Source organism: Manis pentadactyla, chromosome 12, assembly GCF_030020395.1.
Source record: "Manis pentadactyla isolate mManPen7 chromosome 12, mManPen7.hap1, whole genome shotgun sequence".
NCBI lineage: Eukaryota > Metazoa > Chordata > Mammalia > Pholidota > Manidae > Manis > Manis pentadactyla.
This window is the reverse complement of record NC_080030.1, coordinates 54,210,596-54,226,515: the sequence shown is the minus strand read 5'-3', so window position 1 is coordinate 54,226,515 and position 15,920 is coordinate 54,210,596. Positions and strand designations below refer to the sequence as shown.

General features: G+C 38.1%; 1 protein-coding gene across 1 annotated transcript in view; it reads right to left on the bottom strand.

Annotated features, from left to right (window-relative positions):
* The window catches only part of IL20RA (interleukin 20 receptor subunit alpha), a 34,781-nt gene that overhangs the window by 3,472 nt on the left and 15,389 nt on the right, over positions 1-15,920 (bottom strand). Inside the window, exons 2-6 of the mRNA XM_036903690.2 lie at positions 11,634-11,769; positions 6,280-6,458; positions 4,896-5,071; positions 4,168-4,312; positions 913-1,052 (exon numbers count right to left, since the gene is read on the bottom strand). Of these exons, the coding sequence (XP_036759585.2) occupies positions 913-1,052; positions 4,168-4,312; positions 4,896-5,071; positions 6,280-6,458; positions 11,634-11,769 (776 nt within the window). The remainder of the gene's footprint in view (positions 1-912; positions 1,053-4,167; positions 4,313-4,895; positions 5,072-6,279; positions 6,459-11,633; positions 11,770-15,920) is intronic.

The following is a 15,920-nucleotide window of genomic DNA, read 5'->3' as shown; positions in this document are numbered from 1 at the left end:
TTGCTTCTACTTGCTATGAATGATTAAGTCCTGGCCATTTCCTTCCCGTGTTTCCATTCCATGTTTTCTTCTCCAGCCCTATATCCCACTTTCGTCTTTTAGATTTCCATCTTCTCTCCCTGCACAACTGCCACAGCCTCCTCACTGCTTCTCTTGCTTCTTGTCTTACTCCTTGTAAAGTTGTCTTAGACCCACCATCCAGCTGGATCTAAAACACAATATTGACCATCACACCCTCAACCCAGAATCTCACAGAGATTTCTCCCTGCCAGCAGAATAAAGCCCAAGCTCCTTCGAGTGATGTCCCAATTCTCCCATTACCTGGCCCTACCACCCACTCTCCAGTCTCATCTTTTGAAGCTCCTTATCAGGAACCTTATGGTTTCACAATATTGTGTGGCATATAACATAGTATTACATGGTTTCCTGAACACTGACCCACCTTTGCCCCTGCTGTTTCTTCTGCCTTCAGTAGGTGCCCTAACTCTTACTCCCTTTCATAACCAAGCCCAGGCCTGAGTCCTCTCCTGAGCCCCCACCGAGGGCTTCAGCCTCCTGTACCTGCAGAGCCCCCTTGCCTGTTTTCATCTCAGCCTTCACATATCATTTTAAATTCTAGTCCCCAACCAGACTCAAACCTCTGGGTGGGCATGGATCATGCCTCAATTAATCTGTATACCTCAAGACCTTTTCTACTCTGGTCATTAAAGAGAAAATCTTTGTCAAAGTTAAGGAATCCTTCTCTTGGGTTATGTTAGTGAGTTAATCTAGTTCAGAAAGTGTATTTTAATTCATCAGTTCTTTAACTTTAAACTCACTCTGCCTGTAAAAGGAATGGTATGTGTTTTAAAGCCTCATTTTCTTTTATCCTGGAGGTGTGTTATAATGACTCTTGTCATATTAAGCACTCACCAAATTTGCTGGGTGTTTCTCTTTGCCAACATGGATGTATCTGTACATGGAGTAGCCCATCACAGAAAAAATAAACACAGTAACAGATATGGGCAAAACATACCAGAAGATGATTTTAATGTTCAATACTGATGTTTGATCTGTAAAAAACAAATAGGTGGGTGGGGGAGATAATTGTGATTTGGTGCAGTGGAAAAACATTAGCAATGGCAAGGAGCTTTGGGCAGATCACTTACATTTAGGAACAGATTCTCACTTTTATAAATTGAGAAGCTTGAACTAAAGGTTATAAAGGGTCTCAGAATTGTTCTCTGACAACAGATGGTCTTGAGGAATCATCTGGACTTGTCTTCAAACTTTACAGAAAGGATGCATTAACAACCCATGGGAGCAGGTGCTCCAGCATTTTATGACAGGCTGTCAGATTCATGACAGTTTTTATATTCGAAGGTAAGTGTGTCTGATATTCAGATACCTCACAGCAAACCAGACAACAAAGACTTCTTGTGCAGATCCCACTAGGCCACTTCACTTTTCCATGCTACTTTGCCTTAATTTTTTTCCATATATTTAGGAACATATGGAGAACAGAAATGCATGGTGTTACTTTCTATACTTACTAATAGAACCATCCTCACATGAGTTGCCCAGACTTTCAGGGTAGGTCTGGAGCTTGAGAATGTGTGTAGGGAAGGGACTGAGCTGGTGTGTGCTGAGAATGACAGTAATCCCTGCCAGGTCCGGATATGCTGTAGGTTCATGATAAATAGCAGTCATAGAGGAATGAAAAGACCTGGTGAATAGTTTTAAGAAAAGGGGCCCTGGCTCACCATTGATCAGATTACACAGTTGATGAATAGGGCTTATTGTGGACTAACATATTTCTTAAATTCCTATGGGGTACTTGGAAGTTGTAATGGCTAATTTTACATGTCAGTTTGGCTATGCCATGGTACCCAGATATTTGGTCAAACATTATTCTAGAGTTTCTGGGAAGGCATGTTTTAGATGGGATTAGCATTTATATCAGTAGATTTGAGTAAAGCAGATTACCTTCTATCATTTGGGTGTGCCTCAACCAATCAGTTGGTGGCTTTTATACAAAAAAGGCTAACCTCCCCAAGGAAGTGAGACTTCTGCCAGCACATTACCTTTAGATAACATCAACTCTTCCTTGGGTCTCCAGCCTGTCAGCCTGCCCTGTGCATTTTGAATTTACTAGCCTCTACAATCACATAAGCCAACTCCTTAAAATACATATCTTTCTCTACAGATATTCATATATATATATATATAGATTCTGTTTTCTGGAGAACCCCGACTAATACAGCAGTAGAAAAGAGGAGCAGCTTTAGGACAAATGACAAAAAGTTCTAGCATGTTCCTTATATACTAATAAAGTAAGCAAGAGTGCCGTCAGAGTGTTCAGTCTACACAGATATTGGATGCTCTTGATGCATAGGACTGAGAGAAAGCAGCAAAGTCACTATCTAATTAGCTATCTAGTTAAAGACTAGAAATAGAAGTGTCATGGGTGGTGAGGGTGGTTAACAATAACCAGTGGGAAAGTCCAGGTATGAGGGTCCAGCTATAGGCTCTTCTTGCTGAAGAGCACACCTGTCAGCAGGTTTCCCATAGAAAGGTGCTAAAGCCACAGTGCAGATATTGCAGGTGGCTGAGCATCATTAGCCCCTCTTTTAGATTACAACTCGGTTCCATCCTCTTAGTACAGTCCTTGGTCTCCAGACTGAACTCGCCCTAAATAAAAAGAGCCATGGATACAATCACTAATGGCATTTAGTTTGCACAGTAAGCCTAACAAACTCTATGTGTGTTTTAGGGACTGGGGAATTATAGAAAGCAGAAATATTTTTCCAAGGATAGTCCCCAAAGATGTAATACTGATTCTTGAGAAAAGTAGCCCCTCATTGCAGTATATTGGAAAGGTGTCTGGGGCGGTAACAGCTGAGATATCCAGGAAAAGGTCAGCCCCTGAAATGGTGCCTCGTTGTTTTGATACCTTCCAGACTAGTGAGAAAGTCAGCTCCATCTGCTTGCTGGGAAGTATTTAATTTAATCTGTACTTTAGTTGCTTTTGCTCTGCCAACTGCTTCAATGATTTCCACTGGAAATTCATTCTTAACATTTGGCCACTTGTCAGGCTGTTAGTAAACAAAGCACTTTTTCCAAATACAAAAATGATTTATTCAATCTGCTTTGTTCTGCCCTTTGCATGCTTAGCTCTTTAGTTTTATTGGTAAACCCTTCATTTCAAAGGGAAAGGTATGATAAGGATAGAGTTTCAAAAACAGTACTTTTTACTTTTGATCCATACTCATACACTTCCCTTTTTATTCCCTGGGACAATTTCAACATAAAATGTGGATGGCGTGCGGGAAAAAGAAACCAGGAGTTCTGTGACATTCTTATCTTACGTCTACTGATCGGAAGACCTGGGGAAAGTTGTGCCATTTGTCCTATGCTGGCACGTTTGGAAGAGAGAAACAGAAGAGTAATGGATGAAGAGCCATTGTAAACTTCAGGATTTATTTTCAATTTTCAGGTTTTAAGTTCAAGGTCCTCTCACCTTAGGGGAAGAAAGGTTAAACAAATGCCAAGCTCCTAAGTGTGAGGCTCCTAACAGGAATGGGAATGTTCAACCACAGGTCTTGGTAGCCCAGTTCAGAAAACATAAGACAGACAAATACAAGGAAGAAGAAATCACCGTAAGAGCAAGGGCGCAATGACTGACGTGCCGCTCACAGACCCTCGGCAGCCAGTGAATGGTATCTGGATGCAACTTGCAGAGCCTGTAATTAGTATTCCTGAGGGGGAGCAAAGAATTCTACGTTCAAGGATTTTTAGGGTAATGCTTTGTTCTAACAATACAATTTCCTGATGTTCATGAGAACCACAGGACTTCAATGGACCAGACTGATTATAATTTTAAAGAAGGAAAAAGGTGTGTGTGAAAATTCCTAATTGTCATTTCCCAAGGCAGCAGCTTGGCAGTGGATGTCAGGACCAGTGCTGAGAATTCCTTGAGGGGTTGAAAATATTCCCTAACACTGGCCAAGTTCAGTGGCAGTGTCACAGGCTGCCTGATGGATTTCTGGTGCTGGCTGTTTCTGCCTTTGCCTCAACCCGTTTCTGGCAGACATGGATACACCACAACCTTGAATGCACTACCACACTTCCTTTTAGTTCTATCAGACTGCCTTCCTAAGACTGGTGGAGAGTTTTTGCAAAGCTTACCTGTCAAAGTACGGACACATTGCGTCTCAGAAGGCTGAGCAAGGCGAGGAGGCCCTGGGACAAAGGACTCCACATGGACACAGTACAGAGTATCAGGCTCCAGCCAGCTGAGCACAAGCGTGTGGTTAGTTACACACTGAGACCACTAGGACAAGGAATTGCAAATAGCAGTTAGAGCCAAGGATTTCCAGTGCCATTACTGACAAATAACTCTAGAAGGAACTAGAAGACTGAGATAACATTACATCTGTTACTCTCATCACATGCTTTCTTTGCAACAAGAGCTTGAATACCCTTTTTCTTTAGCTCAGCAGAGCATGGTCAGGAACAGGAACAATTCTGGGAGCAATTCTAAATTAATAACATAAGGATGGATTTCTTATTCAACCTTATCCTGTGTTCTTGCTAACATTTTCTTTTTTCTTTCTTGGAGAGTGACCGACAGATGTTTTGCAAGAAAAGCTCTCCATAAAAATGAGGTGGATAATTGCTCTATACTCCAGTAGCAACGTCACACCCCATTAACAGAGAATTCTGCAAAGGAAATCTAAAGGATGTTCTTGAAATTTCTGCATATCAGCTTCAGTACCATCTTATATGGTATCTCTTTTGAATATCACATCTTCCCAGACGCACATGTTGATAATTAAAGTGTCAGGGCTGCTTGTTCCAGTATCAGCTGCAAAAAGTGACTCAAATTATATGCCCGCATTCCATTTCAGGCTTACCGTTTTATTTGATTTAGTGTTATATACAGACACATTATACTTCAAATTAGAGTAGATTTGTTGCATGGAAATAGAACTTTCTTCTGGATTTTTCTTCCACTTTTCTGGAGCCGTCAGAACAATAGAAATGGATTTCTCATCAGTAGTCAAAGCAACCTCTGGTGGGCCAATTTGTGCTTAAGAGGGAGGCGAGAGGGAATGATCATGTTCAGATGTAAAAATCACCTTGGATAAAACTACAATATAATCCCACTGGGATCAAAGCTCTAAAGCCCACCCTCTTATTTGAGATGCCTCAGAATGCTTTAAGGTGGGCCTGAGTTCTGCTAAATCTTGGGACAATCATTTCACACACCCTGACACAATGTTAAAACAGCAAATTCAAGGGTATTTACTTTATTTATTTCTAGTCATTTGGATAAACAGCCCTGGATAGTAAATACAATTAAAAATGTTTACAGCATTCCTGTGACTTGAAAAGTTGGTGATAAATAATATTAATATGATTTGATACATGGTAACAAACAGAAATAGAGAAATGAAGCACTGCTAACAGCCTTTGGAGATGTGACTGGAATGACCTAGAACAGATGTTCACCAAGTTTTACCATAAAGGTCCAGCCATTAAGTATTTTAGGCTTTGCAGGTCATATGATCTCTGTTGCAACTATTATTTACATAAATGTAGAAATGCCTTCTTAGCAGTTAGCCTGTAGACAGTCAGAAAGGGGCAGTGTTGCATTTGGTCTGACGTATGGTCTACTGACTTCGGATCTAGAAGGGCACCAGGTGATAGGCTCCCGCTCCAGGACTTTGGGGTCCTTGTAAATTTCATTATGGCACACTGAGTGGGTCTTCTATGGCTAAGTTAACCACAGATTGGGAATGGAAAAACTAAAAAATGAAATGCCAGGAAGATGTTGCCTTAAATCTGAGTTATACCTGTGAAATTATGTCATCACACATAACAAGAGGACACTTAGTTTGGTGGTCAGAACAATCTTTAATCAATCCTGTGGACATGTATCAGTGGTTTACAAGCCCACAACATTTAAGAATATCTGTCAGTTTTTCCACTAAATAATAAAACAACAACAAAATTGGATAATATTGGCATCAAGTGTCAATTCTGGATCTGGGAGAGATCTCAGAGATCAGTTGGCCAAACCTTTCATTATAAAGATGAGGCTCTGAGATCCAGCAAGATGAATCTCCCTGGGCTGGTCATTCCCCCAGCTGATGGGCAGTGTGCACAGGAGGGTCAAGCAGAGTCCTGGCTTCTCAGACAAGGCTACCTGTGAGTCTGTGAGGCTGAGACTCTTACACCAGGAGCACAGGTGAACTTGATATTAAAAAGTGTTTAAAAGACAACTGTGTTACTTACTTTCTAAGAAAGGAAAGAATCGTCCAGTTTCTGCCCATTTGGAACACTTTGTTTTCCAAATGGCCTTAACTTTGGCATAATATTGATGTTCGTAGTCAGAAGTTTCAGCAGAGAGATCACAGTAGGTTCTATTGATATTTTTGCATTCGGATTTATTCAGCCATTTCTTTTGCCCATATCTGCTGAGAAACTGTGAATTAATAATGAGGTGCCCTCTCTGCTTTACAATAGGAAAAAAACAGTCATTATATAAAACTGAATGGAACTTAAGGCCTTCTCTTTAGAACAACAGAAGCACCTGTCATTGAGAAAAAAAGGATCCACTTTTGCTGCTGGCAATTTTTTTCATTAGCTGTCAGGAACATGAGTCAGAGTTTCTGTAATCACCTTTCTTTTCTGTGAATTATGATGTGGATAGTACATTTTGAAAGCATATATTTTATAATTATTCTTGGGATACAGGAAAATTTTTACATATTGTGTGATCAATTTTTCTTGCAATTATCTATGTAAATTTTTGGTCCACTATGCATCTCAAGCTCAGTTTGATGGGTTGTTTTAAGAAAAATTAATCATTTTCTTTCTTGGAAGAAAAATTACCTTGACATTCACATAAAATTTAAAAAATCTGCTAAGGTTCTGGGGAAAATTTGTGAAGTTGGAGCACATACCAAAAATCTACATTTTCAATAAATATAGTGATGATGATGATATTGATTGAGTTGTTCATACCTGTTTTTCCTTTTCTTTATTAAAAACACAACACCCATTGCAAATAGAGAGGGGTGAATATTTTAAGTACTTTTCAGGTGAGAGAGACTGAGGTACAGAGTTTAAGTGACATGGGATTAGCCAGTGAAAGAGACAGGATTGCATGAGAGGTAAATGAAAGGATTAAAGCAGGCATTTGGGGGTTTTAGAAAAACTAACCGTGGTGGTAGCACAGAGAATATAATGGGTTAGGAGAGGTAGCCTGCGGAGCAGTTGAGAGGGTATTACTGTGGTCCAGGTGGAATATGTAGGTGGCTTAGACAAGGATGGTGGCAGAGGAAATTATGATAGGACAAAGGAGGAAATATCAGGAGCCATGACCTAGAGATTGAGTGAATGTAAGAGATGAGGGACATGAAGGTGTTAAGGATGAGGTCTCCTTCTGTCTGAGACAGATGGATGGAATAGTGGCAACATCTACCAAGATAAGGTGCAGAAAAGAAATGCAGAGTGGGGAGTGGGAGGTAGGAGAAAGGAAAGATAATGAGTTCAATTTTTGACATGGTGAACTTCAGGTAGTAAAAGATTACCCAGGGCAGATGCCCAGGAGGCACTGGGGCTCAGGAGGGAGGTGTGAGTGGGAGGCAGTGACTGTGAAAGCACAGGCATAAAACTACTCATTGAAGGCATAGGTGTGAATGAAATTATTCATGAAGACAAAGCAACATTCAGGATAAAATTTCAGGACTATCAAGATTTAAAGATTAGATACAAAATACACTTAGAAGAAGCAGCTAAAGAGGGTGAAGGAAAAACAGACATAAAAAAATTCAAGGGAATTGCATGTTCTGAGAAGGAAGAAATGTCACTTAGGTGTGGCGGAAGCTTAAGGGTTTCTTCTCTTTTCAGAAAATAGCAACAGAGCCCTGCAAGCAAATGTCTCCTGTTTCATAAGCACCAAACCTGCCAGAAGGCATTAGAAATATACTTAGATCTTGTTGACCAACTTCTCCATCAAGGGATCACTGCTGCCTATGGGCTTTCAAACTTTTTTGACTGTGAGCCACAGAGAGAAATACCTTTACATTATGACACAGCTCACAAAAACATAGAGATCTAATGTACTAAAACAAAGGTTTTATAAGGTAATATCTAAATTTTACTTTTTTCATGACCCACCAACAGGTTCTTGACTTGTTGTTTGAAAAATATTGCCATTGCCTATTTGATCCCCCTTCTTCAAATCTCCTTACTTTGCCAAGGATAGGGCAGCTTCTCATGGCAGATGCTGATGAAGGAGACAATGCCCTTGTCTGGCTTCTGGATAAAATGCTTTGTAAAGTCTGACAAGCTGATAGACATGAGCCATTCAATCAATACCCCAGTAATGGTGTTTGTGCCCAACAGCAAGCACGTGCAGTCCTTCAGTGGTCTGTTTTTTGGTAACAGCAGGAAACGTCAAGTGCCCACTATGTGCTGGGACCAGTGCTTATGATCAGCACACTTTATCTCATTTAATTATCATAATAATGGTAAGAGGTAAGTGCCATTATTTTCATCACATTTTACCGATGAGAAAACTGACTTTCATCGAGATTAAGGGAGCTGTTTAAATTCATATGACTGGTTAACAGGCGTATCTGGGATTTGATCCACCTTTCCCTGATGCCGAAGTTTGTGCTTTTAGTGCTACACTCTATTTCCTGCATTAAATTCTTTTAGCAGATATAATTTAAAGTTTTGTTAAAGTTTCATATTTTGCTTGGAAACAAACTTCACTCAAAAGTATAAAAGTAAAATATGTAACTTGCCCAAGGTTACCCAGCTAGGTTCACAGCCTAGCGATGAACCCAGGACTGTTTGACTTGGGGGCTGGGCTTGGAGTCCTCTGTCAGTGAGATCCACTGCCCTGTACCACTGCCCACATTTCACATGCATAGGCATGTAAAAAACAACATGGTAAGTTTCTTTTTAAATATTCTCTTTTGAGAGTTGTGTAATCTAAATTATCTGCTCTCACAAAGCAGTGATGACTCTCTCTCTCTCTCTCTCTTTTTAAAAAATCCTTTCCTGAATCATATAAACATGCAAGGGACAGAGCAAGCTATTTGCTCCACCTAATGGAAGAGGAGGCAAGGGCATAGTCATGAGCCATTTCTCTTTGTGCAGTGATACTTTCTTTCCTAAAACACCTGCTCCTGAGAAACTCCTTGGAAATGAGAATGAGGTTCTAGATAAAATGAGGCCATTGTGAATAGCAACTGAAGTCTCTCACTGCCTTTAGTGGCCAAAATTCTTTTTTCAAAGACAAAAATGACTTTATGCTTTTTTGTAAAAATGGTACATTTAAAAAAACCTCAAACAATGAAAAAAACAGTATAATCGAGAGAAATCAATCACCCTGAAACACAATATTCTGAAACATTTGGAATACATGATTCTAGTCATCTTGTTAAGTTATTTATACACAGAAGAATGATTAGATAACTGGATATGAAAAGAAACTAGATTATAGCATACATATTGTTTTAATAAAAGTAGTACATTTAACATGATTTGAACTTTAACAGAAAATTAAACTGAAGTGGAATTAAAGAGAATTGCTGTAGTTCAAATATTTCATCACCACAAAAAGCATTAGTTCCTTAAAGTTCTTTTAAATTAGGAGTGGTTTATGAAAATACTGAGTTTAGTTATTAAAATGGTGAAATATTTTCATTTAGATCACATTTAATGGTTTCCTCCTATGAAAGTCAGTACACTTATAATTTTCCCTCACTTTTGGATTTGTTGTATTATTGTTTAGGTTTACACATTTATATGAAAGTTCGGTGATGATATTTCCCATCACTCTTTAGTCGTGGTTCTGTATTTAGATGGTTTCATTGCATGTTACCAGTCTTTTTGCCATAATCTTGTCATTACTAAGTTCTTCATTCAGGTTCACCTTAATCTCTCTGTCAGCTGGATATCATCTTTAGTGAATGGTTTTCCTACCCTGAAGGTCTCAGGTGAGTGATGTCACGAGTTCCCACCTGCTTAAAATACATCTGTTGAACTTGATTAGGAGTCTTAGGTCACACCCGTTTTTCCCTTGGAAGATGTATCACGTTTCCTGTTGTGTGTTACCAGACAGAAATCACCCCACCCACCCGTCCCACTAGAGTCCTGCTTTTGCTATGATGGTCATAAATCACTTCATTTTCTTAAAGTTCAGTAATGTCACCAGGATATGTCTTCCTATTGCTTTTATTACATTTTCCTAGACATGTCATACATTTATGACATGCAATTCCAGATATTATTACCTGCTCAATTATTACTATCAGTTGGCAATAATAAGTTCTTTATCTCTGTATAACATTTTAGTTTTCTTTTTCCTAAGCTCTGACCACTTGTTTTAAAAAAAAAATAAAAGAGTTTTCTTTTACCTTAGAATCTTTTCTTTGTTACCTCTGTTCTGAGCTTTACCATTAGAGATCGTACTTTTTTTAGACTCGAACTATAGACAATTACTTGTCTGAATTTTCCCCCTATTTCTATGAGAAGGCTTTTGGGGAACTTTTGTAATTATGGAGAGGTGCTGTGCTGGATTCTTGAAGATTATTACTCTCTGAATGGGGCTGGCTGTTTATTGAGTATTAGGCAAATGGGTAGGAGTGGGTGTCTGTCACATGACTGTTCATGGAATCATATCACTCTCTTTGCCAGGGAGCCTATCCACCCTCAGGTTTTGGGCTGTAGGAGGCTACTGTGGCTCCTGGCACACCCTAAAGGTCACAGCCTCCCTGGGCTGCGTCACAGCCATGTTTACCTCCATCATTCCTCTGGCACCCGTCTCACTCTGAGCTTCTCCCTGCCTTGTGAGTGGGTCTCTACAATGGATAAGCCACTTGAACATGATTTCTCTTTCAGCTCCTCCTTCTCTGACATTCTGTGGCACCAAACTGGGGCTCTATGGGGACATTTCCTCAATTTCTGGTGGCAGAAATCCTTAGATGTCACATCCTTAGATTGTTAGGCAAACCTTTCAGTACTGTGATCATTTATTCTTTGGAAAGTATTTTCTACTGTTGGCACTCAAGAAGATACAGGTTTCCTTTCAGTATCTGTGGTTGTTTTCCTTCAGAGTTCATAGTATCTGACCTGTAAGCTCAGAGTCTGTGCCTTGGGCTTGTGGCCATTTCCTTCATTTCTTTGAAGATGGGCATGTCTGTCTGTTTGGCATTCCTTCTTGCTTACAATGACTTTTGAGGGAGACTTGAAAAGGGAAAATGTCCATTCATAACTATGTTTCATAGGAACAGCTAATTGGAAAAAACCTGCACTCAATTTCACTTTCACTTAAAAATGTCTATAATCCCAATAAGTTTAGATGTTTCAGAGATGATAGATTTACTTGCTTGCTCAGCCTCAGAATAATATTTTGACCAACTTCTTTTCTCCATTGTAATAACTTCCTGTTGCCCAGGTACCCAAGGCCTCTGGCTCTGTGAAGAAACTTTCCTGATTTGGTCTAACAACATAGCAAGAAAATTTAACATGAAATATATAAAGCTTTTCTTGTTTTAAAATGCTTATTTAAACATGGGATTCTGAGTCTTGTGTTCCTAAGTGAGCCAAAAGGAACAGAACCAACTCACATGAAATACTGCACAGTGTACATGGCTTCAACTCCTTGCAGGCCCTCTGGTGGACTCCACTGTAGGATATTCTTCATGTTTATGGATAAGAAGGTGACATTTGTAGGCGTAGGCAAACTACCCGAGACACAGGGAACTGAAAAAGGAGTAAAGCAGAATCGAGGTCTTAGTGGAGAAAAAGGAAAACATCACTGTGGTAGCTTGTCTCCAGATACGGTCCCTGAGGAGCCATGTTCCAGGGCTCATACCCTGTGTATTTCTTCCCAAACTGAACGTGAGCTGACCCTGTGACTCACTTAAACAGAATGTAGCAGAAGCAACTCTGGGAGTGAGCCTTAAGAAGGCCTGGGGGCCTCCATTTTTGCCCTTTTGAAAGCCCTGAGCTGTCATGTAAGAAGCTGGACTACTCTGATAAGAAAAAGAGTGAAATATTGCCATTTGTGACAACATGGATGGACCTAGAGGGTATTATGCTACATGAAATAAGTCAGAGGAAGACAAATACCATGTGGTATCACTTACCTGTGGAATCAAAAAAATAAAAAGAACAAACAAAACAGAAATAGACTCAGAAATATAGAGAACAAACTGGTGGTTGCCATAGGGTAGGTGGGTGGGGGGATGGGCAAACCAGGTGAAGGGATAAAGAGGTACAAACCTCCAATTATTAAATGAATAAGTGATGCAGATGAAAAGCACAACATGGGGGATACACTGTATAATATTGTAATATCTTTGTATGGTGATAGATGGTAACTACACTTACGGCAAACATTTCATAATGCATATAAATGCCCAATCACTACGCTGTATACCTGAAGCCAATATAATATTGTATATTATGCTTTAGCTAGATAAAATGTTGGGCTATTCTGCTGGAGAAAGCATTTTGAGAGATTCAGTTGCCCCAGTATCCCAGCTGAGTAGAGATTCCCAACCAAGGAGCCAGGATGAAGCCACTGTGTAACACTGACTGAAGCTGCACGAGAGACTCCAAATAAGACAAGCAGATGAACCACCCAGTTGAGCCCCAGTGAAACCTCAGAATTGTGGGAAATAAGAAAATGGTTGCTTTAAACCATGAAATCTTGGAGTAGTTTGTTATGTACCTGCAGATAACTGAAACAATCTATATCTAAATTATTAGATAGAGAAATAAAATTTAAGACAGATGCCTCTGAAAGGTCAGAGTTTTGGAAGTTGGAGTTGGGGTTAGCTTTACTAAAGTACATAATAAAGCAATGATTAGAAAAGGAATCAGTGAAAGAAGACAGTTTATTCAATTAAACATGGATAAATTCATATAACTGTACTCGAAGAAAAAGTGTATCCTAGAGGATTGATTTGTAGAAATCTTGTGGAGAGATTTTGATAAAGAATTGAGAAACTATGAAAAAATTAGAAAAGGACAAAAGGAAAGTGATGGATAGTTTCTTATAAAAGAAAACAAGGGTGATCCTTGAATTAAAATAAATGAAAAAATCCAGTGGTAAAACATAAGAATCAGAATACTAAACTATTGGAGAGATCACAAAGTACTGAGTAATAAACAATCGTATTTTATGAAGATCTTGTATCATAAATATGCATATTCTAGTCAGTGAACTTGGAAAAACACCAAATTTTCATAATGCAAATCAAATTTAGGAAATAAAATTTAACTCAGGCACTGAATGCTGGTCCGATCTTGACTAAGTCCCATAATTCTTTTATAAATTAGCCAGGACTAATGTCAGAGAAAGGAATTAGCTTTATCCTTGGAATAATCCTTGGCTAAGATTAGCTTTATATAATGTATTGTAATTCTCAAGTCAAATGAAAAGAAAGAAAAAAATTCTCTACTTTAGGATTAAATTTTGTAATATGACCCTGATTCTAAGCCAAAATAAGCTCTTTAACATGTGACACAGAAACCAAAATACAGGCAGTTGAGTGCGTTTTTGTGTGTGCATATGCTATTTGTAATGACTCCTATCTTAAACCTTCATCATTTTTTTAAGTATCTCAGTTTATTTTTAAGAAGAAAGTTAAGTATTCAAAGAGTAGCACTATCAACTGATCACTGTGTGGTTATGTGTGTGGCAAGAGTAGAAAGGATCTCAAAATGATATAGCCTGCCCAAGTCTGTCTTTGATTTCTATTTTTCTAGCTCTTTGAAACTATTGTGTATCAACTGGTATTAGCTTTTTCTGGAGATCACATAAAGCGAATAATTATCAATTATTTAATACTGCTCTGTGCTATCACTAGGTGGTACATTTGAATTTAGAGTACATTAAATTAATTTCAGATGCAACAGAGAATATGGGGAGACAGTGCCATGAAATATAGTATTTCCCAACCCTTCAAAGTGAGGAACAGTTTTAACATAAAAAAATTCCAAGGATCTTTGCAGATGTAAAATGCTGTGGGGTTTATATGTTTAGATAACACTAACATGTGAAGAGTGGTTACAATCTTGTAAAAATTTAAATTAAAATAGACTGTGCATTATATTATCATAGATGGAAGACATTGCCAAAACAAGGTTCCACAGAACTAACTGAGAGGGAACTAGAATATTCTGCTTTGTGGCAACTTCAGTTTGGAGATATAAAACACAAGTTATCTTGGATATTATAGGTCAGGAATATTTTCTCAGTGTTTAATCTATACAAATGTTTATCTTCTACAACATCAGTTTCTTTTCATCTTTAATATAAGTAAACAATTGACTGAACTCTCAAGATGCCTAAAATACCACAAAAAATTTTAAGAACTTGAAAAGAAAAGGATTATTCATTTTAAAATTAGTTTTGTTGGGCACTGCCATGAGGAAACAAAGTAATTTTGTTCTTCTGAAATGAACTATATTCTGGAATGTGTTGTCAATCATTAATGTTTATTAATTCAACAGACATTTTGATTAATGTGTAATTGTTTAATATACTCTAGAAATGCTATATCGATTATCAAAATGTTACCAAATTCTGGTAATAATAGGTTAAAAAGGGGGAATTAATAATATGACTATAACAATAAAACATTAAACAATTTTTTTCATCATGACATTCTATATTTTGTAAAGGGCATATATTTCATTGTAAATGTTGTAAAATGTGTATGTAATCCCCTCCTCCTGGCATTTACAGTCTGTATAGCCCTCTCCCATACTGTATCTGGGTTGGCCTGTGTGACTAATAGAATATGACAGAAGTGATAATACATAATTTTTAAGATTATATTATAAAAGACACTGTGACTTATATCTTGCTTTTCCTCTCTTGGATCTTGTTATGTATGGCCTGCTAGTTTCTGAACCATTCTTTCCTTTTTTATCAAAGCATATAGTCCTCTTTCTTGACAACTTGTCTGTCTGCTTGTAAAAATCTTATTTCCAGAAATGAATATTTATCAATTGTTGCAAGTTGTGAACAATGTATTTATTTGTATCAGTTATAATTTTTGTTAATTGTGGAATTTTAATGATTATCTTTGATCAGTGCAGATAGACGATGAGATTTGACCCTTCTGCAAAGAAGATTTATGAGGACTGTTTGTTCCCTTGGGTTAGTTCTAATTTCAGTAGGACACAAGAGGTCTTTAGGTATCATTAAAAATAATGTTGAGAGTGGGATCCATTTATAACAGAACGAGAGATTCAATAGTAGACACAGTATGTGAATAAAACTCAATTTGCGTAAGACTTAAAATCATGACAAATATTGTGAAAATCTTTACATGTTATAGTATTTCATTGAGGTGAGGCAAATTGGCTAGCATATAACAAAAACAGTAGCCATCATTTAGTGAATCTTTACTATGCAGCTGACATTATTCTATGTGCTTTATATAAATTATTCAATCCTCATAGAGCCCAGTGGAAGGTACTTTTATATCATCTCCACTATATAGATGAGGAAACTGAGGCACAGGTAAGTTAGGTAAGTTGCCCAAGTCCACACAGTGAGTAAGTGGAAGACTAGGTTTGGAACCCATCCTCTTAACCTTCTCACTCACTTGCTACCCTTGCAGACTATTCATTAGTTGAATTTAAACAAAGATAAGGCAAGACTGATATTAATATATATTAATAAATAAAATAATTTAAGTTAAAAAATTAGACACTGATCTGGTCATTACATTGGTTTGGATCCCACCACATCTTGTAGTAGAAAGCCCATTCCTTTTCCTTCCAGAATAGTTTGTTTGATTTTTGCCCATATTTGACCCTAGAGAATGCAAGTAGGAACTCTATTCCTACTTTAACACATTCCCCAGGTAACATGGTAACTAGGAAGGTAGGTA